Consider the following 21,708-nt stretch of genomic DNA (forward strand, 5'->3'; position numbering starts at 1 on the left):
CAAATAATTTAAAATTTAGTAATGGTAAAAATGTGGAACCACTTAATGCCCTCTCAATTTTTGTTTCACCTGCAACACAAGGGCAACACTTCGGTATCACTATGTCAGCATCCGGGTCTGGGAAATGGTTTTCGTGTGATAACTGAAATTTTTTTTGTCTGATTTCAATCAAATTTGGTATATGATTTTATATTAATGAGATCTCTTATGAGTATGATAATGGTCAAAACCCTTTGATATTTGCAAGAGTTAAGGGACTTTAAAATTGTTAAAACAGATAAATCCATGGTTTCGGCTTGATAACTTAAGCATTTATTGTCCGATTTCAACCAAATTTGGTATATTGCTTTATATTCATGTGATCTGGGATGGATTCGACAATGGTCAAAATCGGTCAATACTTGCAAGAGTTACAGGACTTTAAAATCATCAAAACAGATAAATCCATGGTTTGCGCTCGATAACTGAACTATTTATTGTCCGATTTCAACCAAATTTGGTTTATAGTTTTATATCAATGAGATCTCTGATGAGTTCGATAATGGTCAAAACCCTTCGATATTTGAAAGAGATATGGGACTTAAAAATTGTCAAAACAGATAAATCCATGGTTTCCGCTCGATAACTGAACTATTTATTGTCCGATTTCAACCAAATTTTGTATATAGTTTTATATCAATGAGATCTCTGATGAGTTCGATAATGGTCAAAATCTGTCAATATATATGCAAGAGGTATGGGACTTTGAAATTGTCAAAACAGAATATCCATGGTTTCCGCTCGATAACTTTAGTATTTATTGTCCAATTTCAACCAAATTTGGTAAATTGCTCGGAGTGGTTGCTTTATATAAATGAGATCTCGGAGTGGTTTGATACTGGTCAAAATCCATCAATATTTGCGGGATTTGAAAACATTACCTAATAAATATTACCAATTTTTTCAACTGTAAATAATTATTTTTTGTGATGCTGTGCAGGTGACACATCGACTTCCGTGGAATTCTTGTCTTACTTTTTAATTGGGTTGGATAAGGTAATTATCTTTTGCACAGATCAATGGCTGTACTGGCTTTAAATACAGTGCACTTTCAAGATCAAATGGTGCAAGTCAAGATATTTTGTGAACATTAAAGAATTTCTCAATTATTTGATGTTAGTTACACAGGATACAAGGGAGATGGTAAATATTTCCAACAATACGGACCTTTAATATTGAGATTGTGGTCTTGTTTGAGTGTAATGTGGCACAACTCATTGAAATTTCCAATTTTGACCCCAACCAACAACTTTGATATGAAATGTGATAACATATAGCCTGTAACTTTCATTTAAGGTACTAACTAGTATGTAAAATTATTCCACTAAGATCTGAGATCTTGTTAGTAGAAAATACCAAAATTAACTGCACATCAAAATAAGTCTAGGTTAATTTTCTACAATATCTATTATTCAGGCAGTATCAGCTTTTATCCAATGATATTGTACTTATTTAAGTCATATACTGGGGTAGGTTTAATATGCTGTCAAGTGGTTAAAGATGCTCCACCTCTGACAAATAGTATTTTTTCTCAATAAAAAACAGGAGCAAACAAATAAGTATTTTTCTTCAGTTACAAAAGTTACTTAGTTTACACCATTACCAGCATTGAAAAGTTTGAGCTTCTGATTTTACTTCAAGATAAAAATATCAAAAAATAGTTAATAGTGTCCGTTAAATTATTCCGTGGCACTATGTCGCATATGGAATGAAGTACTGATTGCGTATGAACTAAAAGCAAAACATATAATTTGATATATATATTTTCTTTGTCAATAAGACATACATATACAGGATTTAAGACCAATTATTGTTCAAATGATAAGAATCGTTTATGCTCTGTCTGCGGTGGAGCATCTGTAAGGTGTTGTGACATTATAGTCCACTTGTCCCCTACCTCTGGGTCACGAGTTCAAAACCTTCACGGGGCTGTTGCCAGGTACTCAGTGAAGGTCGATGTGTATGTCTCTGGCTTCATCTTCTTACATGACCCTGGTGTTAATAGGATGTAAAACAATATATATTATAAACCAACTTCCCTCGCTTGCGATTTATTTTCATGAATTTCATGATCAAGTTAAATTCGCAAAAGTTGACCTCCTATAAATATTATCTTAGACCATTCTTTCATAATTAAATTCAAAGATATCTGAATTCAATTTTAAATCTGCGAAACTTAATCTGTGTGAAAATGGTTTGAAAAGGACACCGGGAAATTTAGTAGTCGTGAACGAAAGTTGGTTTACAGTATTCTTTGGCCTAGGGGTAAAGTTGTATGGAAGTGACAGCCCTCAGCCTTGGTGTTGTGAGTTCTAACTCAATGTAGGGTACCAGATGGTTGCATAGGTACTGGCCATAGCCTGTTGGTTTTACTCAGAGTACTCCATTCTATCTCCACCAACAAAACCTGGAAAGTCCTTAAATATTTGGTTTGTTTAGTTTTACATTCCGTTAAGAGCCAGGGTCATGTAACGATATGCCAGGTTTGATGGGGAGGAAAACTGGTGTACGCAGAGAAAAACCAGCGACCAGTGATCAGTACCTGGCAGCTGCCCCACATGGGATTCAAACTGATGACTCAGAGGTGGAGGACTTTTGGTTATATATAGGGCCCCTAAATTAACCTAGTCTGTAAATAGGGTATACAATAAAACCTGAACTAATCCAAGTCACAGAGCATGTTTCTATCTCTGGCTTAAAGTTCTTGTATATCCATCAGTAAACTAAGCTTACAATCTATATGAGATGGATAGCTATGTTGCCTTTCAAGTTGGACAACTCTATATGCATATATACAGCCACAGATTTCAATAGCTTTATGTCTGTAACAAAGCATATGGGTGTATTTTTCTCTGGTATAAAAATGCTTCTGTCTGTTCACAGGCAGACTAATTGAGCTGGTCTTTAATTCAGAAATCATTATTTCCTATAAAAAATGTTTGTTGCCCGGCGTAATGAAACAGATCAGGTATACATGCACTCCATGGCCATAGTAAACCGAGTGCAGACCGTCTTTATACCGACGACAAAATCAACATCCATGGCTTTGTAACTTTAGCGTCTGTTATACCCAACTGGAATGTAAAGTCAGTGCATAAATATTGAACAAGATTTTAAATAGGTCTATTTGAACACAGCTGATTGATCCGGCTGTGATAAAGTCATGACACAGGACAAAGCTGGTGGTGATCTGGCGATGTAGAAAGACCGCCTCTCGACAATGATCCCAACAACCAGCACACCCAATAAAAATGTAAAAGGTGTGTGGTACTTGACAATGTTGGAAATATTCCTCAGGCCCTGTATGGACCGACAGACATTGTACTACTAAGTCTAAATCTGTGGTATTGTATCCACATAAAGTCCTCTGGTTTGCAGTAGACAAGAGCTGTGTATGCTCTACCAGATCTGTATAATAGAGAAAGGAATGGTCAGTTATTCTTTAACCCACATTGATCTGCCCACGCTCCTCGGGCCATTCAGCCATTGTACTAATAATGACCACTAGTTATCCCATTGCACTCGACACTTATTCAGGTGATTGGCAAATAGTTTTAACATTCTTATTCTCAAACGCTTTCAAAACATTATTTCATTCTGGATCAATTATTGGCTGTGGAGCTTATGATAGGAGATTGAGAATTATTGTTCTCAAATGCTTTCAAAAAGTTATTTCATCTTGAATGCATTGTTATCCATAGAGCAAAGACTTATGCCAGAAGATTGAGAATTAATTCGGTACACATCAAAGATTTTACCAATTCTGTGACTCAATACTAGACAGAAAACATAGAGTCAAGAAGATGATAGAAAATAAAATGGAGTAAGATCTCTTTATGTGGTATGAAGGTTTAATGTAGGTTTCTGGGATAGCTGATAAAATGTACTATTATAATGATACCATAGAGAAAATGTTTTACATGTAGTGATAATTTTATGGCCGCATTTTATAAAAAGAAAAATATTCTAAATGGCGTTGCCATGAATCGACATTTTCAGCTTTAGATGAGAGTAGGAATTCTTTAGAATGTGATTTTGTATACAGCCATACCTACACAATATTTCCTTTAGTATGTGTTGATAAGTGCTCTGTGTTACCATAGACATCACGGCCAGTTTTGTATTAATATACAGGTATATTTAAAGAAAGCAAAACTTGAGGATAACTCTCTGTGATAAGGGCGCTACCCTCATGGATAACATCTGGTCTCCTCTATAAAAAATGGCTTTTTTATTTCTTTCTGGGTCAAGGCTTTTCTCTTTCTGGGTTAAGGATTTCCTCCAGTAGTTACCTCCCTTTGTTAAACAGTCCATCTGTATCGTATTTGTGAGATTTTGATCGGTGAAAAAAAAATGAGCTTTTTGTTGATGGATAGATGTGGCGTAAAAGTGATGGACCTTTCTGCGTAGGTGGACATGTTTTGCTTAAGTGGTTTCTGGTTATACTCACCTATAGGTCGTGTGTCATGAGGACCTGTCAATGTGGTGCAGTTACCAAATAGGGTACTGACCATTGGTCTATGGATTTTCTCCTGGTGATCTGGCTTTCCTGCACTTTCCAAATTTGGTTTGATCTGAAATGAACCCTGTTTGATAGGCCTTCCTGCACTTTCCAAATCTTATTTGTCTTGAGATGAACCATCTCTGTTCAGGACGTATTAAAGGCAAATCTCAAACGTGAAAGTTGGTTTACAGTATTCTTTGGCCTAGGGGTAAAGTTGTATGGAAGTGACAGCCCTCAGCCTTGGTGTTGTGAGTTCTAACTCAATGTAGGGTACCAGATGGTTGCATAGGTACTGGCCATAGCCCGTTGGTTTTACTCAGAGTACTCCATTCTATCTCCACCAACAAAACCTGGAAAGTCCTTAAATATTTGGTTTGTTTAGTTTTACATTCCGTTAAGAGCCAGGGTCATGTAACGATATGCCAGGTTTGATGGGGAGGAAAACTGGTGTACGCAGAGAAAAACCAGCGACCAGTGATCAGTACCTGGCAGCTGCCCCACATGGGATTCAAACTGATGACTCAGAGGTGGAGGACTTTTGGTTATATATAGGGCCCCTAAATTAACCTAGTCTGTAAATAGGGTATACAATAAAACCTGAACTAATCCAAGTCACAGAGCATGTTTCTATCTCTGGCTTAAAGTTCTTGTATATCCATCAGTAAACTAAGCTTACAATCTATATGAGATGGATAGCTATGTTGCCTTTCAAGTTGGACAACTCTATATGCATATATACAGCCACAGATTTCAATAGCTTTATGTCTGTAACAAAGCATATGGGTGTATTTTTCTCTGGTATAAAAATGCTTCTGTCTGTTCATAGGCAGACTAATTGAGCTGGTCTTTAATTCAGAAATCATTATTTCCTATAAAAAATGTTTGTTGCCCGGCGTAATGAAACAGATCAGGTATACATGCACTCCATGGCCATAGTAAACCGAGTGCAGACCGTCTTTATACCGACGACAAAATCAACATCCATGGCTTTGTAACTTTAGCGTCTGTTATACCCAACTGGAATGTAAAGTCAGTGCATAAATATTGAACAAGATTTTAAATAGGTCTATTTGAACACAGCTGATTGATCCTGCTGTGATAAAGTCATGACACAGGACAAAGCTGGTGGTGATCTGGCGATGTAGAAAGACCGCCTCTCGACAATGATCCCAACAACCAGCACACCCAATAAAAATGTAAAAGGTGTGTGGTACTTGACAATGTTGGAAATATTCCTCAGGCCCTGTATGGACCGACAGACATTGTACTACTAAGTCTAAATCTGTGGTATTGTATCCACATAAAGTCCTCTGGTTTGCAGTAGACAAGAGCTGTGTATGCTCTACCAGATCTGTATAATAGAGAAAGGAATGGTCAGTTATTCTTTAACCCACATTGATCTGCCCACGCTCCTCGGGCCATTCAGCCATTGTACTAATAATGACCACTAGTTATCCCATTGCACTCGACACTTATTCAGGTGATTGGCAAATAGTTTTAACATTCTTATTCTCAAACGCTTTCAAAACATTATTTCATTCTGGATCAATTATTGGCTGTGGAGCTTATGATAGGAGATTGAGAATTATTGTTCTCAAATGCTTTCAAAAAGTTATTTCATCTTGAATGCATTGTTATCCATAGAGCAAAGACTTATGCCAGAAGATTGAGAATTAATTCGGTACACATCAAAGATTTTACCAATTCTGTGACTCAATACTAGACAGAAAACATAGAGTCAAGAAGATGATAGAAAATAAAATGGAGTAAGATCTCTTTATGTGGTATGAAGGTTTAATGTAGGTTTCTGGGATAGCTGATAAAATGTACTATTATAATGATACCATAGAGAAAATGTTTTACATGTAGTGATAATTTTATGGCCGCATTTTATAAAAAGAAAAATATTCTAAATGGCGTTGCCATGAATCGACATTTTCAGCTTTAGATGAGAGTAGGAATTCTTTAGAATGTGATTTTGTATACAGCCATACCTACACAATATTTCCTTTAGTATGTGTTGATAAGTGCTCTATGTTACCATAGACATCACGGCCAGTTTTGTATTAATATACAGGTATATTTAAAGAAAGCAAAACTTGAGGATAACTCTCTGTGATAAGGGCGCTACCCTCATGGATAACATCTGGTCTCCTCTATAAAAAATGGCTTTTTTATTTCTTTCTGGGTCAAGGCTTTTTCTTTCTGGGTTAAGGATTTCCTCCAGTAGTTACCTCCCTTTGTTAAACAGTCCATCTGTATCGTATTTGTGAGATTTTGATCGGTGAAAAAAAAAAGAGCTTTTTGTTGATGGATAGATGTGGCGTAAAAGTGATGGACCTTTCTGCGTAGGTGGACATGTTTTGCTTAAGTGGTTTCTGGTTATACTCACCTATAGGTCGTGTGTCATGAGGACCTGTCAATGTGGTGCAGTTACCAAATAGGGTACTGACCATTGGTCTATGGATTTTCTCCTGGTGATCTGGCTTTCCTGCACTTTCCAAATTTGGTTTGATCTGAAATGAACCCTGTCCGTTGATAGGCCTTCCTGCACTTTCCAAATCTTATTTGTCTTGAGATGAACCATCTCTGTTCAGGACGTATTAAAGGCAAATCTCAAACCCATCCAAGCAGTATGGATATCTCTAACCCCTGGAGATTTTCTTGTAAAAAGACAGACTATAGATATTAAAAAAAAAACTATTCAAAATCAACATTACCCAAATTCACTAAGTCTGTGTTTATTTCATAAAGATTTTACTATGGTCCAAAGGGCGTGGAACAGCCCAGAATTGAAAGTTATACAATTCATTGATATGTATGATAATGTATTCAACACAATAAGTGCTTAAAATTGAGAACATTTAATGAAACCATGTTAAACAAACATTTTGCAGAATCATTGCACAAATTCTACCACAGAATCTTCAAATATTTAAAATTGAATTCAATAAAAATAAACCTATGGTACGTATTCCTATATTAATTCTGTATTTAACAACGATTTAAATTCATGGAGCCTGCTGTACTCGTTATAGAGCCACTGCTGGAAGCTATATAGAACTGAGGATGGGTTATATATAAGATCTCAAACATGTGCTCATTTTTGTAGGTCAAAATTTTCCTACTCTTGATTCAATTTTCATGACAACTTCTAAGGCTCTCGAAATTGAAAAAATATTTGTACAAACATTTCTTTGAATATGGTTTGTTATACACATGTTATACCTAATTATGTAGAAATAAGTCTTTTGACTTTTTGATTGGGGTTTATGACTTTTGACTTTTTGATTGGGTTTTCAGGTTGTAAAGATCATCAGGAACTCAGAAACTGCAGGAAGATATGTGAGCTACCGACTAGTGGTGTGATGTAGAGGACAAGGACTTAGGCAAGGAGGCGGGACAGGACACAAGGAAGAGGGCGTACATGTATGTGAGGAACATGGACATGAGAAGAGATGAGAGCTTGTATTGTGTTGATGGATGTGTGAGAATTGATTTGTGCATGTGAGTATGTGAGAGAAAGAATTGGTCATTTTAATCATACATTGTCAAAACATGTAAAAATGTATTATTCATTGCATTGCAAAGAAGTTGTTGACCATTGTAATCATGACTTGTGTGACTATGGTATCACCCCAGTAACTCCATTTGTTCATTTATTTTATCCATCAGATAAGTTACATGACTGCACAGCTAAATCTGGTGCGGTTAACTGAAAGAACTACTGGAAAATTATCCCATTTTTCATTGTACTTTTACATGTATTGTTTTCATTGCAAATTCAGATACCCATTTCATTACCAGCTTCTTGTTAAACTTTAAACACATTTAGCAGGTATCTTATTTTAGTGGGTTTTGTGTCAGAAAATTTGTGCTAAAATGTTATTGTACATTTTGTATCATTAACAATATAAATATTGTGAACGCTCTAATTTGAAATCAGTTTTACGCTAGAGTGACGTCACAAAAATGACCAACGAATTTACATGTAGTATTTTGATAAAGCCCTGAGCAACCTTTTTAGGCTTGTAAACATCATCATTTCCAGAAAATGTGTATTATTATACCGTCAAAATTTTGTAATAGCAAATACCTTACAACCAGAAATTTCTGCAAGAATAATATTTTCAATATTTCATAGGATATTGTTGAGGTTGAGAAAATATATTTTGATTCGTGATTTTTTTTTTGACTAAATACAGTCAAAATCAGGAATGTTTGACCAGCGGAAATCAGTCTATTTGGTTTATCTGAACAGATAAGGTCAGGTTACTTGTATGTCAGATATTGATCTAGGATTGATTTGTTTAAAAGTTCCATTTGTAAGATTCTATTAATTTACAGTATAGCGTAAGGGTCAATACGATAGTTCATCTGTCGTCTTTATCACATTTTAATGTCCTTAGAAATATGTATTTAAATTGATGATGATTGGTCCGTTGTTACAATGTTATACTTTTTGCTCTGAACAATAAAAACAAAACACAGAGAAATGTTTCAGTTCTTTTCATTTGAATTTTCAGCTTTATGGTCAATGCCCTATATTTTGTACAAAAGACTGATGTTGGAGGGCTTCAAGGAGCCAGCAAAACCTTACTGAAGTTTGGAATGATAAGTTACTTCAGTATATAAAGAAATCGTTCTATACATCTATCTGTTACTACAATATGTACCTGTGCTACACCTGTGTTTGACACCTGACAGTGGAACATTACCTGTATCTAATAGTCCATTGTTACGCCACATTTCACCAGCTCACCTGAGTGAATACCTGTTAATTACAGAGGTCAGTTCCCTGATTAGTCTGTCTAATCCTTTGATCCTGGTGAAGACAGGTGTAAATTTGTGGGGAGAATAGGGTGTGAAGGTCATACTGGCTTTATTTGTTATCTTGTTACTTTAACAAATCGCTGTGTAATCTATGGGAGGAGCGTAATCAGAAAACGACACACAACAATTGATTACCTGGAATAACCACCCTGTGTTTTTACATGTAAACAAAGCCCTGGTTATAAGTAAGAATTACAAGTTTTTATTGATCTTCTGAGTTTGACATTTCAATGACTCGAGAGACTTAGTGTGAGTTTATCAGGGTATGTAGATCCCTGTTATCATCCTAGATTGTCATCTCATGCTATTCATATCAAGATTTTACAACAAAAACATTGCAGAGCCTATGCCTGGTGTACATTGTATATCTAATCTGTGGATGGACATTTCCAGAATAGATTTGTCATTTCCCTTAACCAAAGTATCAGGTAAATGGAACAAAAGAAAAAATTCAAATAGTTCATCATTGAATCTAAATCTAAATAGAGACCTATGGTAAAGAAAAACTGATATTATAGTTATCCATGGTAGATTGAAACAGCTGTCATTGAGAAGGTAGCCATGGTAACAGCTGAAAACAATTGGTGCATGTAGGTAACCATGGTAACAGCTGAAAACAACTGGTGGTGTAGGTAACCATGGCAACAGCTGAAAACATGGTAACAGCTGAAAACAACTGGTGGTGTAGGTAACCATGGCAACAACTCAAAACGAATGGTGGTGTAGGTAACCATGGTAACAACTCAAAACGAATGTTGGTGTTGATAATCATGGCATAGATAATGTTTCTATAGTAACAGTTAAAATAATTGCAACAGGTAAGGTTACCATGTACCTAACCCAAAACGATTGTGATTGAGATTACCATGGTTACGATTGCTCGTTACAGTAACCGTACTTCAACAATTCAAAACGATGTAAGTACGTAAGGTGACCATGGTAACAACTAAAAACGATTGCGGTATATAACGTAGCCATGGTAACAATTGTGATAGAAATTACCATGGTTACAAATATGATGTAGGTTACCATGGTAAAACGATGTTTCTATAGCAATAGCCCCAAACGGTTCTAATAAGGTTACAATCAAAATCATTTCAATGAAATCTCACATTTGCGTTCTTGATATTTATTAGTGTATTAATACAGTCCAGTGTGCAAATTAGTGAAACTGTGTGCAAATTAGTGAAACTGTGTGCAAATTAGTGAAACTGTGTGCAAATTAGTGAAACTGGGTGCAAATTAGTGAAACTGGGTGCAAATTAGTGCACATTTATTTTTATAGTCAAACATGTTCCGTCAAAGAACCGCCAAGGGAAAAACTTGTACAATGAAAATTCTGTATTTATTCAAGAAACTTAACACAACAATCGATGGCCACACAATTCATATGAGATCAGTCCATGGATCGTATAGTCGTGCTTTCTCTGTTGAATAAAAAGAAAAGAAGTCTCATGTAACATGACACAGACTCCAATGCACGACGAATTATATTACATTCACCTGGGCCCGGAAGTGCACTGGACACTGACTCGGTACGTCAGACTCTAAGACATTTTGTTTAAAACACTCGCGTCTGTGAACCGATTTGCCTTGCTCTACTGGAATCCTGTCAATTGGAAATTTGCATATACCTGTCGCACACCTGTGGGGTTTAAGAATAATTTTCGGTTTCTGAATGACTTGGTGTTGTTTCCGTGGCCTTGTCGACCAAAGTACATTTGATAATTTAGAAATGTTTTCTGGTGCTCTGTTGTCGTCCCACAGGTGTATACCCGACATAACAGAAAAAAAATCGACCTTAGTTACAAAGACTAGTCGACATACACTCTATATACTACAAAGTATTAGGTAGTGTGACGTCATTTGTCAGTGAGCGTAACGTCATAGTTTACGAGAAAACCACGTAATAAATGTATAGGTATTTAAAATTGTGAGCGAAACGTCACGTTTTAGAGAGAACGGCAGATACCTTAAAAGAAAAAAACCCAATGTTTTCACGGGTTCAAGGTCCTGTCACAAGAGGGAGTTTAATGGCCGTTCCCACCGAATATATTCACATCCCCTTGGCCTCACGTTTACCTGGATGTAGGGAATAATGCGGCGAACCAAGATCCAATAGACAACACAATACCTGCACCCTAATCCAATAGCAACTGGAGGATGCCAGTTCCATGAAGTAAAACACACCTGCGTCAACATATAGCATTTATGTTTCGATTGTGTTGGCTTTGAAATTCTCGTGTTTTGGTTTTGAAATTCTCGTGTTTTGGCTTTGAAATTCTCGCAAACCAGACAGTTTAAACAACCGACCGGAAATATTACGTCTTTTCTCAATCAAATATATTGGTCATTTGTGTCACCAAAGTGGACGCGAGTGATTTTCGTGTGAGACAACGGACAAGATTATATAAAGACGGATTTGGAGGTCCTTACGAGTTTTAATTAAACTCTTCTTATTACTCCAATGGTCAAACTTTTCATCGTCCTTTTGGATCATGTTGAACTACAAAATATGTCATATAAAGCCATGAGTCACACAAGTAAGAAATGTCACGCTATAAATGAATGCGTGAATGGCGTTACTGCGTGTTACCGAGAAAAAATATTTCAGTTTGCTTTGTCACCACCGTGGTATTGTCATATATTTGTCTTCTGTAGAAATCGATTTCTCTCCAGACGAAAGAGTCGTATCTTTCTAGAAGACATTCGAATGTGTCGTCATTAACACTCGGTCCGGACTCGACCAAAGACCCCCCGGAATTCCTACAGCGTTAGTTTAGGACATTATCGATGTTCTTGTATAACGTTATAGGTGTGGGGAGTCCTCTACCGGCTGTCTGTACGTCTATAATGAAGAACAAATGCCCTCTACAGACAATATCCTTCCTTTTGTGATCTATTCATTCAATCGTTAAAATAGTTTGGCATCCCCAAGAAAATTCCCGCGAGATGTTCTTTTGGTAATATTACCTTCTCTTTAGTGGCTTGGTGCACCGGTGAATGCTGGAAGGTGTTCTACTAACATTCGTATGGCCATTTTGTGCACCACTGCTGTTTTATGAGAAAATCAGTTCGTAATAGCTTTAGTATTACCCGTACATATAAATTAGTGACGTCACGCGCACAATACCATGGCAATTATTTTGTTCGAATCCGCTTAGACCCAGCGGTCCGATAAAGACGGCTCGGAAGTGAAATATTTACGCAGACGATAGCTGGTAGCCTTACGGACATTTTTGTCCAGTGCCAATTTTGACGACAGTTTTTTTTCTTCCAATCGATAGCTTTAGCCGCAGGATGTAGATCTTAGCGCCCGATAGCCAAAGGATAAGCTCTTCCTGCTGTCGGAGCTGACAGACCTGCCAACCTCTTAATGGTCTCTGAGCCGACTGGGCCTTGGAAAGATTGCATGCTGGTACCAAGCACGTGCGTAGTGGGAAATATCGGCCTTTCGAATGTTATTACGGAGACTTGTCTATCGGATAAGTGGCGGGAACTGCAAGGCCATGCGCTCCATGTCGAGTTGAGCAGGCGTCTGGGCGTACACAGGATTTCATACAAAATGTTAAGTGGCCATGTTATGTGCGAATTTCATTTGGAAAATCTTATTACGATTCCAGTCTCTGAATATCTCCCGTGGCATGGAGGCTGAGCGAACCACGCAAGTGAAACTGTGTTCATGTCGGGCGATAAAAGGAGACACTGAGGCAAAATGGTATATGGATGTCGACAAATCATTAACTACAGCATGTTCAATCTCAAATTAGAAATTGGACAGAATTATGACACTGCTTACAATTTGAAATTATTTCCGTACAAGATAGCTGTCATTATAGTTGAGAATATGGTTCTTTGAAAAGGACAAACCTGGTAAAAACCTGGGGGCTTTGGACCACACAGTGACATTGTATCTACCAGGGAAAACATTGCTTAGTCAAAGTCCGCGTCAATGAACATGGGTTCTCTGTTAGATACCATGCATCAAGTCACGTCTACACCCTAACCAAAAGACATGAACACAGAAAATTACAGAGATAAAAACGAAGCAGACACAAACTATCACCAGTCGATCGTTTAGATCGTGATGGTAACATACTCTGGGTACTGTTCTCTTTATATGTTCTCACACATAAAATGTCCCCATAGAAACGCATGTATTGTCTCCATAGGTACAGGTGTAAATAACGAACCGTTTTATACAACGGTGTTCCCATTAACCCGTAGAAGAAGTGCAAAAAGGTTACTGTATCAAAAGTTTGCAAACGTTTTTTATGAACCTTGATAGATGAAAATGATTTATCAACATGCGAGTATAATGCATGTATATTATATACCTTATTCTCGGGTTCATGTGGGTGAAATAAGGTTATGCCATGAAGTAATATAATATTGATGATCTCTATGGTGCCATGTGGATATTGACACTATCATATGCATACAAATGTCAATTTACTTTTTCCTTCTTCCGTTTTGACTGTTTTAAGTTGATGCTGTTGTTAAATATACTATTTTTCCCCAATCCGAATTACTAAGATGTCATTTTACAGACACCACATGATAGACCAGGTGGTTATTGATTTGGTTATATAACATCTAACTAATTCTTTGTTGTGTTATCAACTTATCGCCGTGATAAAGCTATGATCGGTTACGCCATGTATAATGATGGTACAATCCGGTCCAGTACTCGGTGTCACATTCATATTAGTATATTTTGATGAGATGTTGGTCAATATGTTTGACCATATTGTATCTGTCGTTTGGTGCGACATCTGTGCTCCATTTACAAATGGTGCTGGGTATCTGGAAACGTCCCTCTTCGGAATTTTTGGTTCAAATGAAGAAAGAGTAGAACGCAGGGCCATTGGTTAAATACAGTATCATTTATATAATGAATAAACTGGGGGTTTTGTGTGTGCATATAACATAGTTATCTGCCCTTGATGGTACTACTGACCCGTCATTCGTATGTGTCCAAAAGTTACGGTGATATACGAAAAATACAACATAATATTCACACGCGTGACGTAACCGAAACAGCTGATGTGCTAACTCAGCAAGATGAGGATTCGGTATAATTAGTTAATGATACCATTTTTACGTTATCTTTTGACACTATCATAGGTATGCAAAAACAAAAACCACATGCTTATGAATAAGGTTTTGTCAAAACTAGTGGTTTTAAAATACCCTCGACTTTGAAAGTAAAACTATTCATAATTAATGGCTTTGTATATATGAATAGAATAATATATATGTACAAGAGAGTATGAAGTTACAAATTTAATTAAGAGGTCATGTATATATGTTTCTTATATAAATGTTACTTAAAAGGTTTTAATCCTGCCAATATGTTTGTTTCTGTTATAACATAAATAGTCACTAAAAACGTGTACCAGTATATTAAATCGCAATACATTTTAACAAAATGCGGCGCAATATCGGGTTTTGATAGTTCGATCTTAGTTTTTGGTGGAAAATCACGTTTTTATTGGGAGACTCACGACTTTTGATGGGAAACTCACGACTTCTAGTGGAAGACGCGCGACTTTTGGTAGAAGACTCACGAATTGGTAGGAGACTCGCGACTTTTAGTGGAAGTCTCAGGACTTTTGGTGGACGACTCACGTTTTAGGTAGGGACTCACGTGTTTGGTTGGAGACTCACGGCTTTTGGTGGGAGACTCGCCATTTTGGTGAGAGGGGAGACTCACGACTTTTGGTGGGAGACTCACGTTTTCGGTGGGAGGGGAGACTCACGACTTTTGGCGGAAGACTCGTGATTTTAGGTGTCTCTTTTCACAGGAAAACATGTTTATTATTTGTTTGTTGTAAAAATATCTCGCAATATTAGAGACTTTCCATAGAACTGTCTTGTACGTGTTGTGAAATTTCCACATTTGGCATCTCAAGTTTAAGTAATCCCGATTTATTTCGGAATTATCGGTTCTTGAGGGTCAACCATTTCAAAGTGCATATCAGAACAATGTAATCCGCGAATTTGTATATGTCACAAAATAATAATTCCCTGTTCATTGTATATATGTCACAAACTAGCTCGTGTAGCTTTCTTAAACGGAGCAGAAGCCTCACTAGAGGATGTTTGTCTTTCTTTACACGTAAACAACAAATAACAATGCACACTTTCCGAACAACAGGACGACCTATGGGTCTACAGAATGAGACATTTCAATAAGACTTGTACTTTTGTGGTTAGAAATACATGAAGTTCAGTTTTCCATACACCTCTGTCACGTACATGACTCTGAGCTTAACAGAATTAATTAACATGTGAATAATCGGTTTCTGTATGTTTTGTTGGGAATACTAATTCAACAATCGCTTCTCTTGAAAAGTTTTGTTTACCATAGTTTTTGGGCGGTTTCTGTTCCACACTTAACAGCCCGGAGAAATATGCTAATTTTTGGTCTCTATTTTCACGATTATCACTACAAGTAGGTTTATTTTGCATGGACACGCATGCCATAGCAAGTTTCTTCTGCAATCATTTACATGTAGACAAAGATCAATACCAAAAGACCCTGACAAAATTGTCATCCCTGTGTTCATTATTTATTTTTGGATATATGTGTCTCTCAAATTCCTTTGGTGAATATTAAACTTACTTCCATTAAATATATTCTGCAGCCTTCTGCTCCCAGGAGCCTGACGTGCAAACGTATGTGTTGTCAAAGGGCGCGTGTGTTGTCATTTAGGCCAATCCTATCTTGTCGCAAGTTCGCATGCGCCGTCCTTTTAGGGGAGTGTTTTGCCGGGTAGGGGGGATAATTACCTCCCTCCAGACTTGACGTCAAAAAATATCCGTCATTTTTTTTAACAGAAAGCATCCGTCGGGATAGAGAACATTTTTTTTAACAGAAAGCATCCGTCGGGATAGAGAACAGATACCGATCTGTAAATTTGTTAATTAATCGCCGATGTTGTTTCCCTGGAGACGCGCGAGCGGCGCGCGTGCTTATTGATCAGCGAACACAGCCAGGAACTGCTACAAAAATAATTTTTCCTCTATTACAAAATATGATTTTGACTGAATTATTGCAGAGCTTTTATTCAGCTTGGGCGGAAAGTGAGGACTCATTTTGTATTAATTGCAGCATTGTGACTTAAATTCAATACATTAGTGCAAGCAGCGACTCCACGGCGAGACAAGCGGTCTATGGATGGTATTGTAACCAAGTTTCTCAACTCTGGATGTCAACTTACGATATTTTAACTATTTCAGATTCGATTTTGGCACGAGTGCGGTTTAAGGGAATATATATACCTTTTAGATGTCGCATGAATCGATAGACTGGCCTGAAGTAGCCGTAGTCCACTGGAGCCATTGATTTTACCAGAAACACTCTTAGTCAGCTATTCCAAAGGATTTGTCTGCTTAAAATCAAGAGGCCAATTTCATCTAATGATCTCCATGCAGAACTTGAACTTGACACAAAATGTCTTATCGGATCCGCACGTAAAGTTACTAATGCGTCAATCCTTTTGCTCCATTCCCCTATAAGCTTATGTATTTAATATATTATGTATAGACCCACCATATGTGGTATCTCATTGTATACGTACCGATGTCGTTGATGCCATCTCGTGACATGTGGTTCGAATAACACGGATATCGAATTCCTGCCTCTCCTTTCATATACCATGTTCTCCCTGTTATCGATAAAAATGTTAATTTATACAATGTAAATGAGATATTTAATACTTGTCTTTGCTATTATTATTTGCTTGGATCTTTCCTTAATCAGGATCCCAATTTTATTACATTGAAAAAAGTCAGTTAAATAGGCCATCTCCATTTTCCTGTGAGGATATGGATTTGATATCGATGTTTGCTTCCACGCCAAATCCCTTTAGGGTGCTATACCTTTCATGTACATAATTAAGAAGGTCCGTGTATAGCATTAAATTCGCATATTTCTCCGCCGCCATCAGATGGCGCCATGTATAGAGTTCTCGGGTGTGTCCCACAAGGAAACACTCCGGGTCTGGTTTATATATATATCCGTCCCGGCTGGAGACACGTCACTCAAACCGACATCTTGTCGTGTAAGGGTGATTAAATATGACGCTATTCTAAAATGCACGTTCATTTCCCGACAGAGTTGTACACGTGTTCACGCCAGCGAATCTGTCGATATCGACTTCCCACTTTTTATTACGCACTTCAGTGATCGAAATTACAGATCGATGTGGAGAAATATCGTCACGAATTCGTCAATACATACTTATTTTCTATATCTGTATCGATACATCGAAACGTATTCTCTACATCTGTATCTATACATTACGTATTCTCTACATCTGTATCTATACATTACGTATTCTCTACATCTGTATCTATACATTACGTATTCTCTACATCTGTATCTATACATTACGTATTCTCTACATCTGTATCTATACATTAAGTATTTCTACATCTGTATCTATACATTACGTATTTCTACATCTGTATCTATACATTACGTATTTCTACATCTGTATCTATACATTACGTATTTCTACATCTGTATCTATACATTACGTATTTCTACATCTGTATCTATACATTACGTATTTCTACATCTGTATCTATACATTACGTATTTTTACATCTGTATCTATACATTACGTATTTCTACATCTGTATCTATACATTACGTATTCTCTACATCTGTATCTATACATTACGTATTTTTACATCTGTATCTATACATTACGTATTTTTACATCTGTATCTATACATAACGTATTTTTACATCTGTATCTATACATTGATACATATTCTTTACACCTGTATCTACATATCGATACGTATTCTCTACATCTGTATCTATACATCGATACATATTCTTTACACCTGTATCTACATATCGATACGTATTCTCTACATCTGTATCTATACATCGATACATATTCTTTACACCTGTATCTACATATCGATACGTATTCTCTACATCTGTATCTATACATCGATACATATTCTTTACACCTGTATCTACATATCGATACGTATTCTCTACATCTGTATCTATACATCGATACATATTCTTTACACCTGTATCTACATATCGATACGTATTCTCTACATCTGTATCTATACATCGATACATATTCTTTACACCTGTATCTACATATCGATACGTATTCTCTACATCTGTATCTATACATCGATACATATTCTTTACACCTGTATCTACATATCGATACGTATTCTCTACATCTGTATCTATACATCGATACATATTCTTTACACCTGTATCTACATATCGATACGTATTCTCTACATCTGTATCTATACATCGATACATATTCTTTACACCTGTATCTACATATCGATACGTATTCTCTACATCTGTATCTATACATCGATACATATTCTTTACACCTGTATCTACATATCGATACGTATTCTCTACATCTGTATCTATACATCGATACATATTCTTTACACCTGTATCTACATATCGATACGTATTCTCTACTTCTGTATCGATACATTGATACGTCTCTCTACTTCTGTATCGATACATTGATTCGTATTCTCTACATAAATATCGATAAATCGGTTTGTAATGTCGGTGTCAATACATCGATATGTATTCTTAGTATCTAAACATATTTTGTACGATAGTTTATGTGCATTTCCCCTCTTCCCAAGCATATCAAGCACACGTGTAAACGATCGTCGAATATCTTTGATACTGGTGCAGTCCCTTACAACATATATATATATTTTTGTATTTTTTGGTTATTTTTCAATATTCTACAATAAATTAGTATGGTTAATTAGTATAGTTAAGAATATCCGGAAGATTTTACGGTGAGGTTTATTATAAATTCGACTAAATATCTCACTGTTTAAATAATAAGTAACGCAGATGTCGCCAAGCTGAGCCAATTGGCATATTGATCAGAAATTAAATTATACTGGTACATGAACATTTTGTATTTATATAATTAATCTAAATTGATATACATTCCCATTATTTGCGCCTCTTCAAATGCACCATAAATGAGCGAAAAAAGATTCACTTCAAATAATTTGGTCATGTAATACTTTATAGGATTTTTGTGTGTCATATTATATATACATATAAATATTGGTTTTTTTTTCAAATGTCAGTTTAGCTTAAAATCAAATAATCATTATCTGTAATTATATCGCTAAATATGGTAAATGTGTTTGCATCATAATCCAAGTTAAAAACGAGAACAACATTTTAAAAGTAAAACTGGGAAATCGAATGATCGATAAATTCCGTCAGTGATACTCTAAATTATAAAAAAAAAAATGTGAAAAATGTAGACTATTTCCTGAAAAATTATGACAATATTTTTTAATAGTACAATATGTATGGTTTGTTTATCAATTATAATTATTATGTCCGTTAAATCGAATGCATAATATAATATAATATTTTTATTTACACTGTAGAGTCGCATATCAGATACAAATAACATTAGATCACATAAGCCTTTTGTAAATTCTAAGAAGCGCGTCGTTAATTAATGTCCGTATGGTAATTTAATTTCATCATACACAAACTATTTATAGAATATATATAGAAAACTAAATAAGTTAAGCTAGTGCATTATGCTGCGTGTACGCGCGTGTACAACAGAGTGTACTTTGTTCCACTTGGCCACACTCCCCTGTACCTAGCTGACTCTACCAGTCTTGTGACGTGATAACGTAGTAATGAGCTCTTGATAGTATTTTATGTTTTTGTGGGCGGGGCCCATCGATTGTTTGTCGTGGAAGCATGTGGCATATGTTGTGAGCAAAATATATTTATACTTATACATAAACGGAAGTAAATGGTGTCTTTTCTGATACAGATTGTCAATTCTTTTCTTTCTAGTGAAAACGGAAATGATTCCAAGCTTTCTGTTGACACAAACCAAATCGCTTAATCACGGAAATCCATTGAAGTGTTTTATCTCACATATGCTTGACGTAGGGCTTATTGACCTTTCATTCATTCCGAGGGATTTTCCCATAGGTAAAGTTAGCGGCCCCAACCTAGCATAGGCTAATGTTTGTAAACGATACGCAAGCGTAGACCTCCCACAAGAATTACTGCACATGCGCACACCGGTTTGTGCGATCCATCAGATGTTTCCTCATGGCAGCTCCGAAAAGGCTGTGTACGAATTTTGCTCCAAGTTGGATATCCCAAAATGCTGGGAATTCGGGATTTAAGGATGGTAAAAGTGGACACGGTGATAAAGTGGAATCTCTATTGGATATTTGTGCTAAAATTGTGGCGGAAAACATCCCATTTCAGACCGTAGAACAACGTTTCGATCGGATCCCCGAGCCTGTTCAGGGGCGAATCGTGTTCTGGTCCTTCCCTCGAAACGAAAAGGATATTTGTATGTACTCATCCTTCGCAAACTGTGGGAAGGATGGCGCAGAAAATCAAAAATTACCCTTTCATCAGGGAGTAAGACTTCTAGAAAATGGTGCTGTTGATAGTGTTTTACAAATTGGTAAGTATCGATGAAAGTTTGATGTTAGAAACAAGGGGTCGATCGGTACTGTGACGTTGCTTCAGAAATGACAGCTGAGCGAAACAGGTCGATACATTGTTCAATGAATATTTGATTTCCTTTCTGTCATTTGTCTTTATTTTATGTGTGAAGCAGGCCGTGATGTATCGACTGTGTAATTCAGCATTGCCTGATACTGCACAAAGGTTGGTTTTCATACCAACACTCGTTTACATACCCCAAATTCCACAATAACAATAGTGAAACACACAGTAGGCCAAAACGTGATTATTATGTTTGGATTTGTTTAACCTACCCTGAGCTTAAAAATAGAAAAAAACAGTGTGTTTTAAAGAGTGATATTTTTGCAATTCAAACGTAAATATGATACTTTGTTAAGATTATTTATGCTTCTTTTGACAAATTTTCATTCATCGGTATAATATTTTAACGATTAAAACACATTCCCATGGCCTCTACAAACATTCTAGGGACACAAAAGATATTTCGCCTTCTAACGTTAACCCTGCTTAAAGTTAGTCCTACTTCTAAGTAAGCTAGGTGTGTTTAGTGTCCGTAAGCAGACATTAATGAATTGTCGTTCTTATCAAGAGAGTTTAAGTAGGGTAATGCTAACTGTTTGTACATAAAGGCACAGCTCGGCTCAATTTTAATCTACACCAGACTGGGACTCATTTGAATACACATTGTAACCTGGGTATAAATTCTCCTGTACACACAGTGTTGTCGACATGAAACTAAATATTGCCTTAGGTCTGTATGTCAATTTATTCCACCAGTTTACTGGCCAACTTAGTAAAAATCAATGTACAT

At 36.4% G+C, this 21,708-nt stretch overlaps 2 protein-coding genes across 2 annotated transcripts in view; both read left to right on the forward strand.

Annotated features, from left to right (window-relative positions):
- Positions 1-9,039, forward strand: part of LOC138325877 (DNA-directed RNA polymerases I, II, and III subunit RPABC1-like) — a 30,852-nt gene extending 21,813 nt beyond the window's left edge. The window contains 1 exon segment of the mRNA XM_069271855.1: positions 7,847-9,039. Within this exon segment, the coding sequence (XP_069127956.1) occupies positions 7,847-7,912 (66 nt within the window). The 3' untranslated portion in view covers positions 7,913-9,039.
- Positions 9,040-20,482: 11,443 nt separating this feature from the next.
- LOC138325880 (zinc finger SWIM domain-containing protein 5-like) overlaps positions 20,483-21,708 on the forward strand; it is a 47,304-nt gene continuing 46,078 nt past the window's right edge. The window contains exon 1 of the mRNA XM_069271857.1: positions 20,483-20,874. Coding sequence (XP_069127958.1) covers positions 20,508-20,874 — 367 coding nt within the window. The 5' untranslated portion in view covers positions 20,483-20,507. The remainder of the gene's footprint in view (positions 20,875-21,708) is intronic.

The sequence above is a fragment of the Argopecten irradians genome, chromosome 6, assembly GCF_041381155.1.
Source record: "Argopecten irradians isolate NY chromosome 6, Ai_NY, whole genome shotgun sequence".
NCBI lineage: Eukaryota > Metazoa > Mollusca > Bivalvia > Pectinida > Pectinidae > Argopecten > Argopecten irradians.